This window comes from Akebia trifoliata, chromosome 8 (assembly GCF_017979445.1).
Source record: "Akebia trifoliata isolate Shusen 1 chromosome 8, ASM1797944v1, whole genome shotgun sequence".
Classification (NCBI taxonomy): Eukaryota; Viridiplantae; Streptophyta; class Magnoliopsida; order Ranunculales; family Lardizabalaceae; genus Akebia; species Akebia trifoliata.
This window is the reverse complement of record NC_141382.1, coordinates 44,288,403-44,314,926: the sequence shown is the minus strand read 5'-3', so window position 1 is coordinate 44,314,926 and position 26,524 is coordinate 44,288,403. Positions and strand designations below refer to the sequence as shown.

The window sequence follows — 26,524 nt, the reverse complement described above, 5'->3', positions numbered from 1 at the left end:
AATGATCCATAGTTCTTTAACTTGTAATCCCTATTTTGAAAAATGTTTGGCACAATGTTTTGTTCTTTTTAAGGCCTCCGAATGCTTTCTATACATTTATCATGTAAAAGATTAACATATCTTTTTTTTTTTTTTTCCACTAAAAGATAAAACGAGGAGAAGTATTATTGGAAAGTGAATTTGGTGGATAATACTAACGTCCCTATGAGATCTTGGACGTTAACATTTTTTCCTTTAAATTATTAATTTTTTAGAATAAAGTCAATCAAATTTTTTTAACTTTGTTCAACTTTCAAGAGTAAAAAAAATATTACACTTTCAAATGTATCCAAACGGACTTATAATATAAGTATCGGCCACAATGTTAGTTCCTCTGAAAGAAATTAGTTTTTAGAAAGTGGAAAGTAGTTTCCTTTTATTTATTTATTTAATTTATATTATTAATTTTTAGATTAAATCCATACAATTTTTTTATTTTTTCCACTTTCAAACGTAAAAATAAAATAAAAGATTACATTTTTGAATGTATCCATACGAACCCATAATATAAGCATCAACTAAAATGTTAGTTCGTACGAAGGAACGGCAACCCAACAACCCCAACATATAAAAGGAAGAGTCTAGCTTTGAAGCAGGTAGGCCGTTTCAAAATTTTGGAGGAACCCTCCTTGCAACATGACACCTAGCTTTTTTGCATTTATTTTATACCCTACTTTTCGTTCATATTTAGGATGGTGACACCACATAAGATTTAAAAGAGAGGGCTCTACCAAAATTTTGATGTAGGATAGGCCCTTCAAAGTTTTTTGCTAAAATGAAATTGGACCCAAACTTTCAAGAAGAGTGCTCTTTAGTAGCATTTAATTGAAGGGAAATTTAAATGTTTAATGTATTTGCACACACAGTGTTCAATGGACAGCTGAGATGAAAAGTATTACCTTGAGATTCACTTACAAAGCCTGTACTATATTAATTTGCCATCTCAGCCACTAGTTGGACTCTTGGAGCCCATTTCAATGTAAGAAAAAAAAGCTCCTAATTTAATGCCCCACGTTAGGAAAAAAAAAAGAAAAAAAAGATGAGAGCGAAGAATTCCTTTCTTCCATCTAAATTCTAAAGTCACGTTCTCACGTGCACTTCTCCCAAAGAAAAAGCGGAAAAAATCCATTTAAAATCAACATTTTTCAACTCGAAGACACCTTTACAAAGAAACCCATAAAGGTGTCTAAACGAACTTAATCAGCACATATTCTTTAGAACGATGCCGCCATTCCTGTGCCCCGACACCTAAAAGTGTGCCATGTGAGTGTCAAATGTAATCCAATAGAATGGTTAGAAACACTAATGATCAAATGACACATACATGATTTCTGCATAGAACTGTAGATATTTTTTTCTTGTATATCAAGAATAAAAAATCCTTGATTTTGTTAGATATGACAGTGGATGATAAAAATAGTAGTAGTTTAGAAGATGATAAATATCGTCTAATGATTCATAGTCAATATAATCAAAACAGTTTATCCGATCTCCAAGATTGTATCGGTGGGAAATAATGTTGAAGAGTTAAATCTTAAAACATCATTTAAGGATGCATAACTCGGATGGTCGGTAAATCATCGCATAAAATTTATACTTTTAAGATAAAATGTAAAATCTCATAAAATTTATCAATTTTGACGAGAGTTTAAAAAATCAAATCACCCAAGATTATCCAAAGTAGAAATCAAACTAAAAGATTCGTCATTTTAACCAAAAAAAAAACTCTTAAGAATTCTTTATCAATTTATTGTGTAATTGAAAAAGTCAAAAAGGTCTCGTAATCTAAAATGTTAGGATGTGATGTGATCATCATCAGCTTTAGTGGAAATATATTAGTACATTTCAAAATTTTCAAGGAATCCTACTCGTTAGAAGATACATGGCATTTTGTATTAATTTTACACCCTTCAATTTTAAAATTTTTTAAAATACCTCTGAAAAATGCCACGTGTAATCAAAGGAGAGGGTCCTTCGAAAATTTGACGCGGGAATGCGGGATGGCTTGCTTGAAAGCTTTTTTCCATCCAACTCAGGGTGAGGGTTCATCAATAGCTTAACTCTGATCTCGAGGTGGATGGTTGTAAATAGCGTCCACAATATTCACACCCAATCAAGGGCAAGAGTTAGATACAAACAGTGTGCCACGTGGCTTTTAGATATTGGTCAGAGAGTAGTCTGTGGGGGCCATGTTAGAATTGTATCCTTCAATGTCTTAAATTTTCTCGTAAAGTCGTAATTTCTTCGCCCCGAGAAGAAAGAGAGAGAACGCAGAGAGGTTGAGGCGGACGAATCCATGGAAACGAAAGATCCTGCAAACCCTAACCCGAACCCTAAATCAAACTCTCAAAATGTCCAAAAGACAACGATGACTTCGATGCGTGGAAACCCTAGCAGCTCGTTTGGAAGCTCTCACCATAGACGGGCTCACTCTGAGGTGAATTACAGGTTTCCCGAAGACCTTGATCTTGTTGGCGATCCTTTTGATTCATCAACAACGAGTTTTGAAGAGATCGGTTCCGAGGACGATCTCTTCTGCACTTACATGGACATTGAGAAGATCGGATCGAAAATTGAGGATGGTCAAACCGGAGATAATAGGATCGTAGGTCCTCGGATCGAAAATGGAGGTAATAATGGTGTCGATCAGAATGGTGGGGAAGGTGATGGACCAATCGAGAACGGTTCGGGAGAGAAAATGGTGAGGTCTCGGCATCGGCACAGCAATTCGGTTGATGGATCTTCTTCGATGTTGCGAGAGGAGAGTTTTCTTGCTGATGTGATGGATGCGAAGAAGGCAATGGCGCCAGATAAGCTTGCAGAGTTGTGGACATTGGATCCCAAGCGAGCCAAGAGGTTTTATCTCTCATTTTTTAATTTATTTTTCCAAATTTCTGTTGAATCGGTAATTGTTCTTGAATTTACCTATAACAAGTAGAATCATGATGTTGTTTTTCGTTTTAAAAAAAAAAAAAAACTTGAAGGTTTGGGCATCTAATGATCCTCAAATATATATATATATATATATATTCATAAAGGCCGCTTCTTTGTTGCTTATGCGAGATTAGTGGTGAGTAGGGTAATCATGTCTTTTTTCATTGTTTGTTCGTGAGAGATATTTGAGCTCACTTCCTTTTTCTTTTGCATGTATCTTGGTGTCTTTCAAACTCTGTCAAATAATCATTGTGTCTCACCTTAGGATCATGACATGTGTCCCCAAAACTGCACGTTCTGGTATGGGGACCGAGCCTAAGTATATTAGTTACATCTGCTATGTTAGGGAGATCTAACAATGGTCTCGATCGAGTTGGGGGGTTGCAAAGTCCTGTCTTGGTACAAGATAAATAGACCAACCCAAAATGCCCGGAACAAAGGGAAGCTGAGCCTGAGCCAGTCCAGTCAGTTTGAAAGTTGTCTGTGAGATCGGTTATCCCTATGAGCTTGGTTAAAATCAGCAACGCAAAGCTCCTTAATAAATCCTCGGTCATCATTAAACTCAGTATAACTTAGGTAGACATAATAAGCCAAAGAATTAACGAGGATCTGAGCTCTCCCCTGCCAAATCTTTACATTTACCACCCTTGCCTATCAAAAAGGACAAAGGAAAAGACATTCCCTGTCAGACCTACCGTTAAACAGTGAAATCTCACTAACCCTGTATTAAATGCTCCGAGACAATGCTAATGACACTCAATTACCGCATTAATGAGGCATGGGAACACCTCCCAAGGGGCAGGAGGTTTAATCATCAGCCTCTGATTGTCCAAATGAGAAAACCATGGACAACTTACTTGGATCATTTAGGAGTATAGTCACTAAGTCGGAGTACATGTTTAAAACTGCAAGGCAAAACTTTGGAAAAAAGCGTAAAAAAGGGGAAAGAAACAAGAAAAAAATGATGAAATATAAAATATAAAATATATATATACCTAATAATGCATAAGACATTTATTTTAATTTATTCTATGTTTCCAATATAACATGTTCTAAAACATAATTAGTCATGTTATGATGCAAAAAAAAAAAAAAGAACAAAAGTTTTCTCATGCTTGTCAAAACAATAAAAGTTTACTCATCAACATATCTCTTGTTTAAAGTAATATACTATTGAAAAAAATGAAAAACATAACATCAATATATTATCATTAAATCCAATATTTCTATATTTATGAATCACTAAATTCTATTAGGTATCAAACCCCACATTAAAAAAAGAAAGTGTTCAATTTTTTTTGGAAAAAAAGTGAAAACACGTTTAAAACGAAGAAAATGTGATTTTTTCAAAACATCGAGAATTTTTATTATTTTTTTATCATTTTAATCATCAGAGGCACAAGATGTGTTTTAAATGTGTCTTTTTTTTTTTTTTTAATTATAAAAAAAAGTCGTTTTTCGTTACTACGGTTTGGAGGTACCACCTATCCCTAGGACGCTCTATAAAAACTCATCTCAAAAATGAAGAAGAGGTTCAGAAAAACAAAAAAAAAACAAATGATAACCTCTTGATTTTCAACCCTTCATCCTGTACAAAACCCTTCATCGATAAAAAAAAAACCCCTTCATCATGTACAATCATTGTTTCACCTTCTTTTCTACCCTCTTACTTTTTTCATCCTTTGTAACTAACTTTACCATCAGAGTCATTTTGACAGGCACCACACCGGTGTCCCCACCTTCTCTTCTCTTCACTCCTTTGTTGCTTCTTCAACAAACACAGTGAGCCCTTCATAGTTGGATTCAAGGGAAGAAGGTAGAAGTTGACAATGGCCTCTCAAGTTCTTCATCATCCTTCGTCATCAATCTCAAGGAGTGGAAGCCCATAAAAGTTTCCACAATCACATCGAAGAAAAATCAATGAAATGCGTTAAAAAGAAAGAATTTTTTGGTTAATACTCCCTTTGCAATCTGTTTGAGAATATGGAAAGAAAGGAATAGTAGGTTATTTGAAGGAGATGAGTATATGATTTAGAAAGTTATAATTAGCATTGTGGGATACTTATTATCTTGGTGTCATGGTTTCAAATCTCGTTTGAGACCATCTCAATATTGCTCACCAACGAGATGGATTTTCACGACGTCTTAGGCTTCACACCATTACACAAGATAAACGAGATGACTCAGATGGTATTTTGGAAATCTTGTCCGAGTCAATAACACTCGGTCAAGCCAGTCGGGATTTTGTATATTTTAATTAAAATAATTAATTTTTTAAAACATTAAATATTTATTATCTAAATAAAATACGATCTTATGACTAAACAGTTTCTTATCTACCTTTAATTATATAAAAAATAATATATGAATAAATAATTGTAAATTGTGTTAAATGGTTTATCTCGTTCGAGACAACTTGTTCTCATCCATGAGCGAGACGAGATGTCAATTCTGAGTTTTGAAACCATGCTTGATGTGATTTTTATAGAATTTAAGGAGTGAATTTTTTGGAAGATTTTCAATTTCGATGGAATCGATATGCATTTCATAGGTAGGCTAACACGTCTATCTTGGATGTAGGCAGATCGTTATCTCCTATCTCCTTTTCTTTAATATTAAAATCTCTACTCGTAAAAAAAAGTATAATTTTTTAGGAAGCTCAGGCGACAACTATACTTACCAAATTCAACAATGTATTGAAAAATTCGTGATCAAATTGTGATTTAAAATCACAAGTTAATCATGACTTTTTCAAAAGGTATCCATTTTTACAAGTTTCCAAGTAAATCAGAAAAATGAAAGCGGGGTATTGCAGTATTATTTTAGTAATCTGGAATAATGCAACCTTGATAAAAATTCCAGCCTTGCCATATTCAGTCCTAGATAATGCATTAGTTAGAGGAGATGACATTGATGAAGATGATGGTGACCATTTTATCGTTGAAGCGTCAGAGAATGAGGATAATCTTGAATTTAATGATTTTTTATCATGGTTGATAAATCTTAACTTGGATTCACGATTGTAATCATTTTACATTTAGAACAATAGAAACATTGAATGTGTTGTGGAATTGTAGTTTTCGTGGATTTATGAATGATATTTATATGAGCATTGGTTATTTATTATTGTAGTTTAATATTAGATTTAATGATATAATATAAGACACCACTTTGTAGGATCGATCACTCAACCCTAATCTTAGCTTTATTTTTCCACATTTTTCTTGATTTTTTTCTTCTTTGAATTTTCCCTTTGCTGACTTATTCCCAAACATTGAACATTGATTGATGATATGGTGACAGCCACTAAGTAGAAAGAACAATAATTTTGGCGAAATCCAAAATAATGTTATAGGTTGGATGATAATTATTCAATACCAGATTGGCTGGGTAATTTAGATATGTACTTCTGCATTTTGGTGGATATCTGAAATAGGATGTTTTGGTGAATATTTGGGATAGAAACCTACTAGTTGTATCTATATACTCTAGGATGCCTGTGTTCCCCCATACCATAGGCATGTGCATCTTCTTGGGGGTTAAAGGGGTAAAAGCGAAAAGACAATAAAATTGGAGGGGTATTATTAAAAGTCTTTGAGGTGGTAAAAGAGGAAAGATAGTAAAGTTAAAAGGGTATTATTGAAAAATGGGTTAAAAAAAGGAAAGATAGTAGAATCGAAGGGACGTTTATCCCCACAAAACTGTAGTAAAGTAGGCCCTACAGTTGTGTTATATATATATATATTCATCATTTCATATTTTCCTTGTTTGGCCGAAGCCCATGGGATTGGCTTCAACGCTGCACTTTTTCTCCTTAATAGTCGTAGGTTTGGAACTACCTACAAGTTAAAAAGTTTATAAATTTGAAAAAGCGGGAAAATCATAAGAGTTTTTCAATGATCGCATTGCCAACCATTGTTTTAGGTGCTAAAGTTCCCATTTAGCTGAAACAGTTTCCTTGGTGGAATTTTTACTATATTGGTTGCTAGTCTACTCAATTATCAAAACATAAGTTTGTGAGCTATCGGAAAGTCATATGCTATCGCATATGTGCATATGAGATCACATATGCCATTTGTGGCCACTTCATTGCTTCATCACATATTCCATAATGGGATTTTGCAATGAAGTAGCTGGTAGACTATTGTGTCGTCCCCTACAAAAGCTCGTGTTTGCTTATGCCATCACATGTACATTATGTAATCGAGTAAATTAATTAAAAAACTTGTTTCTTCTTCAAATTTATGAGGTTATGCATTCTTATTCTTAAATACCTGTTAAACATTTTTATGTTGTGTGACCACATATGCAATTGTGCGGATCACATGAGTGCACAACCTATGTTGGTCGCACAACATGGTATTTACTATTTGACAACTTTGCAAGTTATATGCTATTTTCTGGACTTTATTCTTTTTGGATGTTATCTTTACTTTTATGTTAATTTGATGGGGCTTTTGACTATCTCCAAACCTCTGATCATGCAGTCAGGTATATTAAAGCTTGCTCTAGATTTGGTCCTTATGATTTCTGTGTAATTTCTTCAATGGTGATTGAAGAAACAAGTTGTAAGAAACTAAGAATCAATGTGATTCCTACTGAATCTGAGAACCAGTGTGCTCTTGTTTATGCCATTAGGAGTTTATGACCAACTTCTATGAAAATTGGTTGTGCAAGGATTATTTGTTTCTTCCCATTTGTGAGGATGCTCTTTCTGGCACAAATAATCTGTTTTATTATAGTGGATAATTTTTTTTGTATATTGCGGATCACTGAAGCTTACAATATTATCTCTTTGTTGCAGTTATTTTGTTAAGTATTGAATAACTATCTCTTCTAAAATCATATTACTTTTTCTTGATTTGGGATCTTCGAACCCCAATAGTTGGGTTAGGTTAATAAGTAGATGATGATGATGATTTGGATTCACAACCGTGGTTATGAATTAATGCTTTGAATTCATTTCCTAAAGGCACACGCCTTAAAAGGTGATTTAGATCTAGATAGAATTGAGTGCTGAAATATAATAAGGCATAGTAAATGATGATTGCAATGACCATATAACTTAAGCTTGCTTGCTAACTTTCACATGTCCAGAAGATAATGTTTGCACTTTAAGACAATCCCATGGAATGAAATTTGATGGCTTCTAAAAATAAAAAAAAAAATTGATGTTTCTAGGTATGTTCTGAAATTGGATTTTATTTTTTATGTTTGTCTAAATTTTAATCCTTGTCATTCTACTTATCAGGGAAAAATATTCTTGTTATTTTATGCAGGATTCTGGCGAATCGGCAATCTGCTGCTCGCTCAAAAGAGCGGAAAGCTCGCTATATATTGGAGCTTGAGCGCAAAGTTCAGACCCTTCAAACTGAAGCAACGACCCTTTCTGCACAACTCACATTATTTCAGGTTTGTCTTGGTGGAATTCTAATCAAACATTTGCGAGTTCTTTTGTATTTGTATCCTGCAATCTGCTTAGATCTCATCTGCGTTACAGCAAAAAACTGTTGGGTCGATACTAAGTAATATGTGGTAAATTAAACATCTTTTTATTTTTCTACATATAATATGTGGGATCTTGTTTGTAATTTACGAGAGCAGCGGCTTTTTCTTTACAGTTTTTATCTTTGATTTGTACTCTTCTGTTTTTTATCGTACTATGGGACTTCTCGTCCTGTATTTTCTAATAAAATTTTAACTTATATAAAAAAAGTTTACTTCATTGGCTAGTTTGTACTCTACAGAATTGCAACATTTATGTCAGTACACTTGGCAAGCTGCCTTACAGGCGACCATAAAAAAAGGACCCTCTCATAATGTCAATGAATTAAGTAGCCTAATGATTGAGGTTGAGCTTCTATTGCCCATGTTTGATGTAACCTATGATCGAAGAACTGGGTTTACGCGAGGGTCTATAAATTTGAAAGAAGGCCGTGGGATGCAGGCTTTGTATCCAAAGAACTGTCAGCTGTCATTAATACATTTAATTGTCAATTCCAGAATGGACCTGTAAGGCACTTATGGAGGTTGATGTTCAAAACATTTTAGTGTCCCAAAGGTAGAAGGTTTATAATCATTTAGTTCTTGGTTTCTGTAGTTTCCTAAATTGGGTTTAATTAAATTAGAAGATGTTAGTTATACATTTATAATTGTTGACAAAAACATTCCCATTATTGATCAAAAAAAAAAAAAAAACATTCCCATAACAATTGGTATCCCTGGAAGACGCTTTTCTCAAATGTATGTCTGTTTTTCCAACGTTGGGATAAGCATGAGAATGCTTGGAAAACTTTTTTTCAATAGAATTTGCATTGTAATCTATCCCCATTCCTGTTTTCCATTTTTTATGTTTCCTACTACGTTCCCTTGACAATGTCATCAGTAAATATTTAGGGTTATTAACCATTTGGCTTTTATCATTGTTTCCCACTCCCCCTTATCTCTGTAGAAACTAGTGTTAGTTATCTTCTATTATTAGAGGTCATTTTCAAAGTCATGAGATCTCTAATTGATTTGAAATGTGTTTGGATAATGGAACTTCTAGTCTAAAGACATTTTGATTCTTTAAAGATATGTATGAAGTAAGAATGAAAAGTAGCATGAACCGTGTTACTAAATTTGTACAAGTTGATATTATTCAATCCTCGATCATTCCACCTCTAGCGATTGAATTATTCAAAATTTGATGTTTTAGAGAACCAAACAAGGTGAAATATGAGAGAATAGAAGAAGAGGACTGATCTTCGAGGCACTTGATATCGCCATTCTTTTTAAACATTATTTGCCACATTCCAGTAAGGACCACAATTGCAAATGGGGGGGGGGGGCGGAAAAGAAATTCTGTTTTTTTTTTTTTGGAAGAGTATAATAGGCATTTTGTTAATATAAGAAAAGAGAAAAAAATGATGATCGAGGTGACCATTGCAACAACACTACAAAAAGTTAGCCCTTATGCGAACATACTAAATCCCTCCGAAATGGAAAATCTTGAATGAAAAAACTTTTGAACTTTGCAAATAGCTTGCACGAAAAATAGAAAACTCATAATCTATATAATAAAGCACAATGATTGTCTTCCCCAGTGTTTATCCCCATAAAGAGTAGTTCAAATTCAATCTCACATGTATCTCAAAGAACAATTTCAACTTTATTCCCGTTTCTCTCTCCCCATCTAAGAGTATCCCTTCAACTTTGTTTCATTTTCTCTTCTACCTCTTTCCAATGATACCCCTCCAACTTTATTCTCTTAACTCTTCTTGCCCCTTTTAGTTGTAGACGATCAGTTTAGGGTTTAGAGAAGAAGATAATGGAGTAAGTGGGAGGAGTCAAACTTGATTCTCTCGCTATGAACCATGGTATATTTATAAAATTAGATAACGAATGAAATTACACATATGCCCTAATGGCACATATATAAAATACCGGTATATGTAACACTCCCCCTCAAGCTAGAGAATATATATCATATAATCTCAGCTTGTTACATAGAAAAGTAACCTTATCACTATCTTATGACTTAGTAAATAGATCAACAAGTTGATCTTCAGACTTGACATATGTTGTGGTAATTTTACCACTTAGAAAAATAAAATGACAGTCCACCTTGATATGCTTCGTCTACTCGTGAAACACTGGATTGGAAGCTATATGCATGGCTGCTTGGTTATCACATAAAAGACTCATAGGTATATCTACTGTGAAACTAGTCTCCTAGAGAAAATGTCTCAACAAAATAAATTCACAAGAAGTATGAGACATGACTATATTCAACTTATGTATTTGATCTGACCACCACTGTTTGCTTCTTTCTTTTTCAAGATACAAGATTACCTCCTATGAAGGTACAATAACCTTTGGTAGACCTCCTGTCTGAGGGAGAACCAACCCAATCTGCATATGTATATCCCTCAATCCGAGTGTGACCATAGGCTTGTACAACAAACCACGTCCTGGAAATCCCTTTAGGTACCTCATAACACGTTGAATAGTTACCCAGTGGGGCATTCTAGGTACTTCCATAAACTAACTCACAATGTTAATAGCATGTGAGATGTCTGGTCTTGTGATGGTGAGGTAATTCAACTTTCCAACTAAGCTCTTGTATCTGTTGGAATTATCAAACACATCTCCCTGTTCAACTGTAAGTTTCAACTTTTGGTCCATGGGAGTACTCACTAGTTTGGATCGAAGTAATCTTGTCTCTTTTAACAAATCGAACACGTACTTCCTCTAAGAGAGACTAATACCACAACTTGAACGAGCCACCTCAATACTAAGAAAATACCTCAATTTTCTCAAGTCCTTGGTATGAAATTGTTGTTGAAGATAATACTTCAACCTTTATATCCCATCAGATCACTACCAGTCAAAACAATGTCATCAACATAGACTATCAGCAACACATACCCATTTTCCATTTTCTGATGGAAAACTGAATGATTTGTCTAATACTGCATCATCCAAAATGTAAGAATTACATCACTAAACTTACCAAACCATCTCCATGGAGATTGCTTCAAACTATAGAGTGTTTTCCAAAGCTTACACACTTTCTCAGTCTCCCTTTGAGCAACGAACCCAGGTGGTTGTTCTATATATACTTCCTCATGTAAATCACTGTGTAAGAAATAAAAGAAGACATTGAATAAGACAACGAAGCATGAGAAACAAAATTAGAGATAGGATGCCTAGTAACACAAGAATGGGTACCTTTGCGAATAACGATAGGTAATTCACTAGAAGATGAAACAACATCCATTACTTGAATGGAAGGAGATACTGGAACAGGAGGTGGAGGTGGATCTTTAGACGGCACAGAAGTTGGTGTTGGCGGTGCGGTAGTGGTCACCCTGTGATAAACTTGAAGTTGTGGAGTAGGACTGAGCTCAGAAAGAGGAACAGAAACAGGTAAATGAATATTGTATGATGTAGCATCAACAAATGATCCGGTAGAGAAGTATAGTGTAGACTCGAAAAATGTAACATCAACACAACAAAGTGTTTGCGTAATGTAGGACTTTAACACCGGTAACTCTTTTGGGTATGAGCGTACCCAAGAAACACACATTTCAAACTCTTGGGATCTAACTTGTCACGACCAGGACCCAAATGAAGAATAAAACAGACACACTCAAAAACATGAGGAGGAAGATGGAAAATAAGATGATAAGGAAATAAGATTTGATGTGGAGAAGTACCATCAAGGACAACAGTAGGCATACGGTTGATGAGATGACTAGCAAGCACAGCTTCACTCTAATAATATTTGGGAACTTTCATTTGAAATATTAAGACACGTGCAACCTCAAGAAGGTGGCGGTTTTTGCATTTAGCTACTTCATTTTGTTGAAGGGTATGAACACAAGATGATTGATGATATTGTGAGATTGTCAATATGTAGTATAACAACCAAGAAAAAATTCTTTTGCATTATCAGAACGTAAAATGCATAAAAAGTACCAAATTGGGTTCAAATCAATTACAGAGGAGGATTGAGTAGAATCAATCACAAAGGGGCAGAAAATTGGTTTGTATCTTTTTTGCGCCCTCTCTTTATATTAAATAAGTGGGATTGGTCAAATGACCATAAGACCCGCACTTTAATGACAACGCAACACCCACATGTATCCAAGTTACATCACAATACCCACACATGTTAATTACAATCACGACACTCCCCCTCAAGCTAGAGCATAATTATAAACTAGCTTTAGTTTGGAACAAATAAAAATCATACGACCACAACTAAGTGCTTTCGTGAATACATTTGCCAATTGGTTTTTAGACCTTACATACGGTGTACAAATTTCACTATTTAGCACTTTATCCTTAATGAAATGACAATCGATTTCAATATGTTTTGTTCTCTAATGGAACACAGGGTTCGAAGTAATATGTACTGCAGCTTGGTTATCACAATGTAGCTTTATAAGAATTGTCACTTTTACACCTAATTCACCAAGGAAACTCTTTAACCACGTTAACTCGCACTCAATAAGAGCCATTGGCCTATATTCTGCTTCTGCACCTGACCTTGCTACTACATTTTGTTTCTTGTTTTTCCAAGACACCAAGTTTCCACCCAAGAACGTGTAGTACCTGAATGTAGATCTTTTATCAGATAGTGAACCTGCCCAATCAGCATCACTATAACTTTCTAAGTTCAAGTTACATCTAGTTCTATACAATAACCCACGACCTGATGATCTTTTTAAGTAGGCGCAATACCCGAATAATAGCTTCCCAATATGTAACCTCAGTGTCTGCATAAATTGACTTACCACACTAACTGCAATTGAGATATCAGGACTGGTAATGGTTAAGTAGTTAAGTTTACCAACTAACCTTTTGTATTTACTTGGATCATCAAATAATTCTCTTCATCAACCACTAATTTGAAATTAGGATCCATATGAGTATTTATTGGTTTACATCCCAACATATTTGTCTCATCTAGTAAATCAATACTTACGTTGAGGCAAGCTAATTCCTCTACTAAATCGGGCAACTTCAATCTCCAAGAAACAACACAGTTTTACTAGATCCTTAGTATAAAATTGGTGTTGTAGGAATATTTTCAAATCATCAATTCCACGAATATCATCTCTTGTTGTCACTATATTATCCACATAAACCACCAAGATGATAGTGGCCATAGAACCCATGCACAGATACTGAGTGATTTGTTCGACGTTGCTTCTACCCAAACCGTTCACTATTTCACTATACCTGCCAAACCACACGTGCAGAGACTGTGTTAGACCATAAATAGCCTTTTTAAGCTTGCACACCAGACTCGACTCCCCTTGAGCAATGAACCCTCGTGGTTGCTCCATATAGACCTCTTTTTCCAAAGCACCTTGCAAGAAGCATTTCAGATAGAAGTAATCTTAGCTATAGGAGAAAAGGTTTCTAAATAATCAACACCTTATGTCTGAGAATAGCCTTTGGCAACAAGGGGAGCCTTTAATCTCCCAATAGACTCATCAGGCAAATATTTCACAACATAAACTCAATGACAACCCACAACGTGCTTACCTTGTAACAATGAAACTAACTCCCAAGTACCATTAATATGAAGGGCCTCCATTTCAATTATCATTGCTTGTTTCCAATCAGAATGAGATAGTGCCTCTTGAGTATAGAGGAACATATACAAAAGAAATAGTGGAAGCAAAAACACGATACGAATAAAACAAATGTGAAAGAGGGACAAAATTAGAAATAAAATGCTTTGTACAAGAACGAACACCTTTACGTTGTTTCATAGGAAGATCAACAACAGATAGAGCAAAAGATACCTGATCTGCAGATGGTAAAGACGATGGTGAAGAGCTTGTATTAGGAGAAAGATGTTGAGTAGAAGTAACTTCTGTTTTCATAAGAACATATGTTTTAGGATATGGAACAATACCCTGAACACTACTTGTCTCACTTTCATCCATAGGAGATGAAGCATAATCGATAACTAGCACGGGAAGCGGTAACAAAAGGTCATTATAATTCAAAGGATTGTTGAAGTAGGACAGATTAAACAAAGGTGACATCAACACTCACATAAGATACACTTAATGGCTTGAGGATCAAGCATGTCAAAACTTGGAGAGGATTGATGTGTGAAACATACACAACCAAATGTACGTGGAGATAAAGAAAATAAAGGAAGACTTGGAAAAAGAGTGGAGTAAGGAGTTTGACCTTCAAGACTGGACATAGGCATTCCATTTATTAGATAACACGCGGTGAGAGCAGAATCACCCCAATATGGTTTTGGAATTCTCATATGAAATAATAAAGATCTAGTAACCTCTAGGAGGTGCTATTTTTTTTCTTTCAGCTACACCGTTTTGCTTGTGTATACGAGCATGAAGTCTAATGAATAATACCATGGGTGGCCAAATAAGAATGAATAGGATCAGAATTATATTCTTTGTATTATCACTGCTAAAGATCTTAATGGGTACACCAAATTGTGTCTGTATTTCAACATGAAATAATTGAAAAATGGAAAATAATTCAGAACAATCTTTCGTTAAATAAAGTCATGTCATTCTTGAAAAATCATTTACAAAGGTAACAAAATAACGAAAACCATTACGAGAAACAACTCGATTGGGACCCCAAACATCTGAATGAACTAAACTAAAAGGACTACATACCCGAGACAGAACTTTAGATGGATAAGAAACACGATGATGTTTTGCTAACTGCCATGACTCACACTCTAAATTTGTTATATGACGCAAACTAGGAACCATCTTTTGCAACAAATGAAGTGAGGATGACCAAGTCGACATGCCATTGATGTGGAGCAAGTGAAACATGAAGAGCTGATGAGCCCAGATTCATACTCCCCACCAATCGTCTTCTTTGTTTTTAGATCCTGAAAAACACAAGAAGAGAAATAGAATGTTACGGAATAATTGAGAGACTGTTATTTTACTAATGTACATTAAACTGAAAGAAAACTTTGGAACATATAACTTTGAAGACAATTAAGGTGGAATATGGGATAATAGTACCTACACCAGATGCTTTAGAAGTGGTACCATTAGCTAAAGTAACAAACTGAGATGGTGAAGTAAAATACTGAGTAGAAGATAACATATCTGAAGACCCAATTATATGGTTTGAAGCACCGAAATCAATTACCCAAGGAGATGAAGATGTAAAACAAGCTATACCTGAATGGGCTAATATTGTTGTATTGGATGAGGAAGCCACAAATAGATGAGGCTGAGTCAACTTAGAGTACTCTTCACGAGATATAGTAATCATCTCACTAGGATTAGGAGGTGTAACTATCTAGGAAGGAGTAGAGGAGCTACCAACGCCACTATCACCACAAACAACCTGATTAGCCCAATTAGTTGGTTATATATGTAAATCATAGCAAAAATCAACTGGATGACCATTCAGGCTACAATGTGTGCATTTTCGTGGAGCACCACGACCATGTCCTCCCATTGAATCATGACTACCCCCTTGAGCTCCACTATGTTGACCACGAAAGCCATGACCACTACCACAACTACTGCCATGTCCTCCATCTCCAGAAACTACCAAGATTGATTCATTGGAGAATCATTGGAGAAACAATAGACCCACCAACTGTAGCTCTTTGAAGTCGAGCAAATACCTCCGTCAGGGATGAGAGTTCTTTACTTGCTAAAATATGAGATTTAACTGGTTCATACTCAAATTTCAGGCTAGAAAGAAATTTGACAACATCTGACTCTTCTCTCTGTTTGCGCAACACCTCTAAATCTGTGGTGAGAGGGTGACACATACTAAGTTCGTTCCGAATATTTCGCAGGTGGAAATAGTATTTGCTCTAATGCATTATCACGTTGTAATGAAAATATTCTTGTGCCTACTGATAAATCCGAGAAATATTATTTTCTCCAGAATACATAGTCGTAACCTGAGTACAGATTTCTTTTGTCGATGATAGAAACATCAAATTAACACTAATGGTAGACTCCATGCTGTTCCACAACCACATCATAATTTGGGCATCTTTCAAATACTTCAATTTTCCCTTGGCAGTGAGAAGCACCTCAACTAATTTCAACCAACGAATGGAATTACTACCATTCAACTTAATGCATGTCATTGAATATTAAAGAATTCAGAAGTTACCATAATTTCATATTAATTTTCCATCATACAATATAAAGAAAAGAATCACAAAAGAATATGATACCGGTTCCAACTCTTAGAAATCACAAGAGAGCATCACCAAAATAACTAGAAAACATACCCACTAACAATTGCACACCACCCTTTTTCATTGTTTCTAACATGGTTGAGCCAAATAACTAATTTCATTGACCAACAATCACCTACATATTCACCGAGTGGTGAATGTTTAAAAAGAAAAACCCAGAACCTTAATTTGCAATTAGATTACTAGGGCTCAACAAATCACCCAATGTAGAGAAAGAATAAAAAAGAAAGAGAGAAAGTAGATATGGATGAGTTAGATCAGATCAAAGAATAAACCTGCTTTGTTTTACACCATAACCAATCACGGATGAGTTAGATTAGATCAAAGAATAAACCTCCTCTGTTTTACACTATAACATGGTATCAGAGTAGGTTATCATGCATAATCAATCACGGAGGCGCAAAAAATTATAACATGGTATCAGAGTAGGTTATCATGCATAATCAATCACGGAGGCGCAGAAAATTGGTTTCTATCTTTTCTGTGCCCTCTCTGTATATTAAATAATGGGGCTGGTCAATGACCATAATACCCACACTTTAATTATATCACAGCACCCACACGTATCCCACTTACATCACAACACCCACACATATACCACTTACATCACAACACCCACACACGTTAGTTACAATCACAACAATGATGATGCTTGAGGGATGACTGGCCTCCCATGAAGATCCCAATAAAAATCAATAGTGTGCCCATCCTTACCACAATGGGTACACTTTCGGGTTCCACGACCTCCCCCTGAATCTCTATTATCTCCTCTATCTCCAGGGCCACTACCATGTCCCCCACAACTACCTCTATAACCATGACCGCCACGATCTTCAATAGTAGCTAAAGCAAAGCGATCACTTGTAGGTTGGCCACTATCTGATAGAGTGGCTTTCTTTAGCCTAGAGAAAACATCTCTCAAGGAAGGAAGATCAGGATTTCCTAAAATCTGATACTTGGCTACATCATATTTTGATCAGAGGGATGAAAGAAGACGAATAACATCCATATCCTCTATTTGCTTCTGCATTTGAATGATATCACTAGAAATAGGTTGATATTGATTCAGTTCTTCACGTATACGCATCAATGAAACGAAGGTCTAATCCAGAGTTTTATCATCTTGCTGTAAGGAGAAGTACTATTAAGTGATCTCATAAATTGGGTTATATTGTTGGATCTCAAATACATGTGCCTCACTCGTCCCAAATCTCTTTTGTAGTATCCAAAAACATAACACTGATCTGCGGCTCCAAACTATTCTACAACCAAGTAACAATCTGAGCATCTTTTTATTCCCATACCTCAATGGCTTTTTCATCAAGAAAATTGAACCTAGCTTTGGTTAGATGAGATCTCTTACCCTTGGCCTTCAAAAATATCTCCATGGCCTTCGACCACTGTATGTAGTTACTTCCATTTTAGTGTATAGAAGTCATTTGAGTTCCAGCCAAATCAATAGATATACCCAAGATAGTCTTCTACTCCATGATGAAAATTGCTCTACATTTTTTAGATATTTTCGTGAACAATTTTCTATTACTAGAAAATCTCTTCAACATGAATTCCTTATAGTCAAGATATGTGAAAAATCTCAAAAAAATAGAGAGAAATCTATCACAGTGAAGTCGTAGGTTTCTAAAACTTCTCCAAATAAAAACGCAAGGCTCTAAAACCCTTACCAGATAAAATCGCAAATCTCCAATACCTCTCAAAATGAAGTAACAGGGTACCTTGAAGGTTAGAAACACAATCTGAAATTACAGGGTATCGATAAAAAAAAAAAGTTACAGGGTACCTTGAAGGTTAGAAACACAATCTGAAACCTAACCACCACACCGCAACACAATCAACCACTAATAATTGAATAAAATCCCTTGATTTATGATCACGTTAAGGATGTTTTCTAACCATAAAAAAAAATCCTCGAAATAGAGGATTTTAACTACCACGAAGATAATAGGTACAAATGAGATTAGAAAAATCCGATTTATACCAAGAGAAAAAAAGAAGAAAAAAAAATGCGGAAGAAGTGGAAAGAGAACCAAAATCTGATCACTAGAGAAGTTCTGATACCATATAGAAGATCGGATTAGGATTTAGAGAAGAAAATAATGGAGGAAGTGGGAGGAGTCGAACTTGACTCTCTCATTATGAACTGTGGTAGTTATATAAAACTAGAAAATAAATGAAATTACACATATGTCCTTATGGCACATATATAAAATACTAATATAACATCAATAATACCCCTTCAACTTTATTGTGTTTACCCTTCTACCCTTTTTTCAGTAATACGCCTACAATTTTATTCTCTTTCCTCTTTTACCACCTTAATCTCAAAGAAGATGATAGTACCTACAGCACGAGCAAACTCTAGTGTGAATATATCATGCAATGCTTGCTCCTTCCCGTCGAACGCACAAGAGTTTTTCTCCTTCCGAAGGCCCCAAAACCCAACACACTTCAAAAAGTAGTAAATGCCATAAATTCTAGGCTATCCCTTAGGTTACAACAAACCCCTGATCCTTTGTTATCGCTCTCTCTTTTTTTCTCTAATAGAAAGAGATCCAACCATTAAGTAATTTTTTCCAAACAAGATGGTATTCAAACATGGAAATTATGTTATTTTTATCTATGTTAGGGGTATGAATTTGACTTTTATAGAGGCCAATGTGATCGTTCAAACAGTCACTATGATTTTTTTAACCTCAACAACCACAATTTAGCCAGCAAAGATTCCTCGAGTGATTATAGGATTCAATCTAATGGTTAAAGACTTCGTGATGGGGTCGCACCCATTTGGGGTGAACACCTACCACTAGCATTCAACCTAGATGATTGCACCTATTTGGAAAAGTCTATTATAATTCTTTTTCGACGAATAAGATGGTCATTAATCAAATTTTGTCTAGGGCAGACATCCAAACAAAAAATGTCATTTCAAATGGAACTTTGGTACTACTTGTGGATTCTGAAAAGGTGAAAGGACGGTCAAAAAATTTAAAAATTAAAAATTAAAAAAAGGAAAAAAATGAAGGAAGAAAGAGAAATTTATTGAAGTAGAAAGGAAAGATTTGAATAGTGAATACAAATGGCTCGATAGAAGATATTGTTTCAGGTACAGTTGAATGATGAGATTGGATTCATTTGGAAGTGACAACTTAGCTAAGTTGGTAAGACATGTGGAGTGTTGTTCCCATGTCCTAGGTTCAAATTTTCACCTTGCTAACCACTAACCCTTTACCTATCAAAAAACAAGATTCATGTTGTTTACCCTAAATAGTTGGGATAAGGCGTAAGCTATTATGAGGAATATAAACCTCGAAATATCATAGTTCTATGGATTTGTTAGAATAGACATAGTTTGGGTATATTTTGCACTCGGTAGATGATACATAGATCTATGACCCAACACTAAATTTGGGTATATTTCGCCTTAAAAACAAAGGTAAGGAAAAGAAAAGACCAGATAGGAGAGCAATTCTGCTGATATGCAAGTATGAAAAGATGTTCTGTTCCATCCAAAGGGTAGATTCAAGTAAATGAACATTTCTTATTGATATAGAGTAGGGTAGGATGTTACCTAGATAGAAAGACATGAATGAGATTCAAAGCAAAAAAAAGAATCGATTTTCAAGATTAAGGAAAATTATGTGGTTCAACACCGAGGTCTATATCTACATGCGACAACAATCAAGAGCTAACACTGAGTGCTAATGGACAAGAGTACACAATAAGCCTAAAATGATTGCTTATATATCATAATCCTGAATCAACAAGTACAAAAGTTCACACAAAGAAGGAAACTATGCAATTATCCCATAAGAACTGTCCTTGGAAATTTGAATCCAGTGGCACTATCCCCATTATGTTCCTTATCAGCCCACGGAGTAACAATATAGATTTTAATGTATATTATGGTAGGTATCATTTTCAATCTTTCCTAGACAGTCTTTGACAACTGAAAACTTTTAAATGTGGATGCTGAATGGGCTCTTGGATCTGCCGACATAACCTCTAACTCAGTCATAAATAGACACTTGTCTGATCTTGACACACACAGGCATGTGCAGGGGGCATGTTGTCATTTTTTAACATCGAATCAAATTATTTAGTTTGGATTACAGAATCTCTTACAGCATATGCAAGTGCAGCGTATGACCATGTGAATTGGGCCTTCTTGAGATATTTAAAGCACTGCATGGGATTTTTGGAAAAATGGATAGAATAGGTGATGAAATGTGTGTCTAACAGCTTCCTTCTCGATTTTGGTGAATGAAACTCCAGCAGGTTTTTTACAAGCTCCCAGGGTTTAAGGCAAGGGGACCCCCTCTCCCCTTTATTGTTTGTGTTGGTGGTGGAAGTGTTGGGTTGATTCCTTAGCCCTCTCCCCTTTATTGTTTGTGTTGGTGGTGGAAGTGTTGGGTTGATTCCTTAGGAGAGCTTCCAGTCTTGGGCTGAGTTCGGGCTTCTCAGTAGGTGAGGATGATTCTAGTGTCATTCCTTCCCTTTGCAGATGATACTTTAGTTTTTTGGGTGCGGAAGATTGGCAAGTGAAGTATTTGAGGGGAGTATTGTGTTGTTTTGTTTTGAGGCGGTGTCAGGATTAAGAATCAATTTCAGGAAGAGCAAGATGCTCGGGGTGGGAGGGGATGAGGGTGTGTCTAGATGGGTTGGCCTTTTTGGTTGCCAAAAGGAGTCCCTTCTGTCGATGTTTTTGGGTTTGGCAATAGGAGTGGAATACAGGAATAAGACGATTTGGGATTCAGTGATTGAGCATATGGAGGGGGACAAGCTTACTTTTATCAAGAGCACGTTGTCTAGCATCCTGATCTACCATTTCTCTTTGTTTTCTATCCCGAGGAGTGGGGAGGAAAAATTGAATAAATTCTTGAGGGACTTCTTGTGGAATGATAGAAATGGGGAAAAAGAAGATACACCTAGTGAATTGGAAGTTGATTTGTGAGCTGAAGAAGAATGGAGGTCTTGGGATTAGGGGCCTTAAGGTCGTGAATAAGGCTTTGTTAGGAAAGTGGTTGTGGAGGTACGAGCTAGAGAACTCTAGTCTGTGAAAATGTGTTATCAAAGCAAAGTATGGGGAAAATAGAAGTGGGTGAGAGAGCATGGAAGTCACGGCCTCATACGGGTGTAGTGTGTGGAGAGGTATCATGAAGATTGGGCCTGAGTTCAGGAAGTGGGTGAAGTATACGGTAGGGAAGGGAGATAGGATCAAAATTTGGGAGGATTTGTAGTGTGGAGACTTAGCTCTTTGTCATCAATTCCCTCGTCTTTACAACTTCTCTTCAGTTGCATTCTTGAATCTTGAGGGTTTCAGAAGGGCTTTCAATGATTGAGAATTTCAGGATCTGATAGGCCTTACGACTCAACTTGATGTGGCTCGCTAGAAGCACATGAGAAACGAGGAGAGGGAATGGAATCTTACCAAAAGGAAGATCTTCTTTGTCAATTCTTTTACCTTTGAATGGTAAACACACCAAATTCTTTTTCTCACTTCCCGGCTAGTTTCATTTGGAGCTCCAAGGTGCGTTTTTTCACTTGGCTAGCAATGCTTAATAAACTTCCCACCTTGATCTTTTGATTCATAGGGGTTTTGTGACTCCAAACTTCTGTATTTTGCAATTCGTCTGGTGAATCAGTGGATCACATCTTATTATATTGCAAATTATCTTCCGCCATTTTGGCCCATTTCTTTGACCTCTTTAGAGTTTGTTGTGTTTTTCCTAATTCGGTTTCTTCTCTGTTTCAATGTTGGGATTCTAACTCATTTTCGTGAAGAATGAAAACCTTGTGGAAGTTCTTACCTTTATCAAGTATTTGGGGGTTATGGTTGGAGAGGAATAAGAGAGTTTTCAAAGATGAGCGGCGCACTTTCAAGAGCTTGTGGTCACCATTCTTGGGTTGCTGTTTTTTTGGAGCAAGTTAAACCCGGAATTTAAAGGGTTGTTCTTCGAGAATATTGTATTTAGATGGGACTTGTTGTATGGTAGTTAGCTTTCTTTGGTTGGTCACCTCGTACCGACCCTTTGTATCTTTCTTCTTTTCTTAATAAAGCTTATACTTGTTTAAAAAAAAGGGCAATGGTTTATCCAGTTATTTATTATGTAGTACATGCTCTCTAAGAATGCATTGGTCATTTACCAGGACAGTCTATTGGAATTTGATTCTTCAGTTTGGATAATTTGAATCCTGGCTACTTTCTTTATTGCTTTCACATAGTTGTTACAAGTGCTACAGGAAGGCAATGACCTTATCCCTTGTTTTTTTCTTTTAGAGAGATACTACGGGTCTGAGTTCTGAGAACACAGAGCTGAAACTTCGGTTACAATCTATGGAACAACAAGCTCAATTGCGCGATGGTAAGTTTCATTTCCAACTAATTCCATAAATACTATTATGTTATGATTAATTGATTACTCCATCTCATGCAGCTTTCCTAAAAGAGTCGTGATAAACTGATTCAAAATGCACTCGCTTGACGTGGCATGTGCACAGAACCATAGATCTTTTTCTTCGGGATACACGTCAAGCGAGTGAATTTCGAGTCAGTTTATCATTAGTCTTCCTAAAAAAGTGTACATAAGCATGCTAATTGTGACATACCTTTGTTGGGAGTTGGGACATATGAGCAATACTTGAACTTTTTATTTATAAGATGTTTGTGTTTCATGTTAATTACCTTTGCTTCAAACTTTTGGTTGCATTCAGTGAAATATTTCCACCAAAATTTTGCTTTTCTGATTAAGAAATTTGATTATTTTAGTTGAAAATTTACTGCTCACCAGAATATTTTGTGAAATGAATGGTAATTTCCACTGAAATATATACAAAAAGAGAAATTATGTTAAATTTAGATTCAAGCCTTGTGGAAATGGTACTATTTCATTGAGATATGTTGAAATTTAATAGTATGCGTTGAACCTCATCAATTCTTTATCATTTTTCTTCTTGCTGTTTCCAAATCTTGGTTTGGTGCTTTAAATTTCTTTGAACAAAATTATTACCCAATATTTCCTATATTATAGTGTGAAGTTACTAGTTTCATATTTTAGATTTATATAGTATTTTGGTTTATTTGCTTGTTGTTCTGGGCTTATATAAGGACACTTACTTATGATATTTTCCCATGTCGGATACGTATCGACGCAGATACACCCTGACATACATTCTAACACTGAAGATGATGTCACTGCTCATTTTTATTGGTTTTCTAAATAAACAAAAAAATCTTGAGAAGGGTTGGTGTAGTCTATATACTTCACATCCTAATTTATGAAGTTGGTAGTGTTAGAAATCTTCTTTTATTAAGTTATTATGGTGTAGAATGTTTTCTTGTAGTTTTCGTACATTTCTTTCCTTACACTTAGTTAAAGAACTTTTTTGGTTTCAATATAGCTCAAATGTTTTATGCTAATGTATGTATATGGATGTCTTGGAATTTTGGGCTTCTCTTTATTTTTATTTTTTTGCTAGGCGAGCATAGTGGTTAGAGGTCAATGTGAAGGTGGGTTCAACCAGGTTTGAACCTAGGTCGTGGGATCAACACTCCACACTTCTTTACCAACTTAGCTAAGCTGGCACCTTCAATTTCAATCTTCTCAAGGACGCCATATGAGACACCTTGTAGGTCTACCAAAATGCATAAGCTCTCTTTCTATGCAATTATTACTAGATAGAGGATGAGAAAGAGGCCCTTCACCTGGTGTAATGCTGGTGTCCAAATATTTGTTTTGACTTATTTTTTACTAGTGGAATACTCCTAATACAGTTATTTGTACTGAAAAAAAAATATCTACACATTATTGCTTGCCATGCATATAAGATATTGGATACTAATTTGAGAATTTGGGCATATCTCCGGTTAAAATTCAACTTTAGGTGAAAGAAATAAAAATGATCAATTGCGTAGAACTCAATGTTTCATTTCTTTACATACCACACATGTTGGGCAGGAATGTATTAACCTGATCTGTTATAGGTCATGGAATGCCATCTCAGAAGGGGCATGCCCCAAAGATCAAACAAATAAGAAAGGAAATTTAAAGTTTAAACTACCTGAAATATAATCTTTCTTCTTGAACATTAATGTTATTGTCTAGCTATCTAAATTTTAGCCTCCACTAGTACATAAACTCTTGAACATAATCTGGTAGTCTGATTTTTCGGCTAAGCTTCTTTTAAGGGTAACCAAACCATTTTAACAGTCAAGTTGGAAAAGATTATGGGCCATGTTTATGGTGTTGGAGTTGGGGTCGATATTCTGTATATTTGTTCTTGAATTCTGGTTTATTTAAATTTATAATGGGAAATCTCTAAGTTTGTGCTCTTAACGATGCTTGATAACACATCCAGCTCTGAACGAAGCACTAAAGCAGGAAGTTGAAAGGCTCAAGATGGCCACCGGAGAAATAGTGAGCCCCAGCGAGGCATTTAACATGGGAATGCACTATATGCCGTTCAACCCATCATCCATGTTCTCACTTCCGCAACAAACAGGGCCTGATCGTCACCAGAACATCCAATTTCCGCAGTTTCATCCTTCTCAGTCTAACATGACAAATCAGTCTATTCTCACAGCAGCCCATTCTCATGCTCTGCAGCAAGATCAACTGGGTCGCTTTCAGGGGCTTGATATCGGTAGCAGCCGAGGATCACATGTCGTGAAGTCTGAAGGCCCCTCGATCTCTGCCAGCGAAAGCAGCAACACATTGTAACACAAACTGGCTTTGCGAACCGCTGACTTACTTATGGTGCACCCACCCCCTATTAGTTACATTGTCCATAGACTGACATACAATCCATTCCATTATGGTTTTAATTCTTCATCAGGTACTTTATTTTTTAATTATTTTGAATCCCTTGCATCCAAATCATCGCTCAATCCCTATTGTTTATTCTTAGGATTCTCTTTTTTTTTTTTTTTTTCTGGTTTTGTTGAGTCCCGTGACATTCATGAGTTCTTTTTCTGTTCAATTTGGAATTTGTTTTCCTTGGGTGTGCTGCAATGTGGGGATTGAAATGTAGCTCCCAATAATAGGTGAAGGGGAGATATGTATCTTCTCCATTTGATACTGTGTAAACTTTTCTTTAATGGACCTGTTTTTATTAGGATGAACTAATCTCTTGGCTTGTGTTGATTTGATTGGTGGGTTCTGGTTCAATTTATACATCTTTTCATTTGGGCAAAAAACCATATGCAAAGAGTTGTGATGTGGTGCAAATTTGGTAATTTAAATTACTGATTAGGTTATTTAAATTCCCAAGCTTTCGAGATGTCCCTTTCTGTATCATCTAATGGCTTCACCTGATAAATTGAAGATGCTAATACACCAATTGTTAGGTTAAATATAGTATCTTGATTTTGAGATTATTTACCTTTTTACCCCTGAAGATTTGTGAGTTTTGAGTTATTAATATTTAGAATATCAGCTTGAATTTGTCAACAGGTGATGATGCATTGGGTAACTTAAAATCCAACTTAGTGGGATACTACCCTTGCCAATCCCTGCACATGGTTTCATGTTACACGCAACCTTGACAACGGTGTTGTAAGGATGTAAGTTAGCAATTGTCCATAACTTTTGCAATATTAAATGCTTATGATTGGTAGCTTACATGATGGTGAATGTGATTATCTTCACACGTCTTGATTGAGTGGTAGAGAAAGTTGAGCTTCCTTGACGTGCCAAGGTGAAGTTCTACTTGATCAGTGTCTCGCACAAATCCAAATTGTCTCAAAATATATCATTCGAGACTGTATTGGCTTTTATCCCAACTGAAATATTGTATTATATAGTC

At 35.7% G+C, this 26,524-nt stretch overlaps 1 protein-coding gene across 1 annotated transcript; it reads left to right on the top strand.

The window, feature by feature from the left end:
- Positions 1–2,265: 2,265 nt before the first annotated feature.
- LOC147397048 (transcription factor RF2b-like) lies at positions 2,266–25,837 on the top strand. The gene is made up of 4 exons (XM_086452449.1): positions 2,266–2,895; positions 8,253–8,385; positions 23,001–23,085; positions 25,079–25,837. Exons 1-4 carry the CDS (start codon positions 2,336–2,338, stop codon positions 25,438–25,440), a joined length of 1,140 nt encoding a protein of 379 aa, XP_086308575.1. The 5' UTR covers positions 2,266–2,335; the 3' UTR covers positions 25,441–25,837.
- Positions 25,838–26,524: the final 687 nt, after the last annotated feature.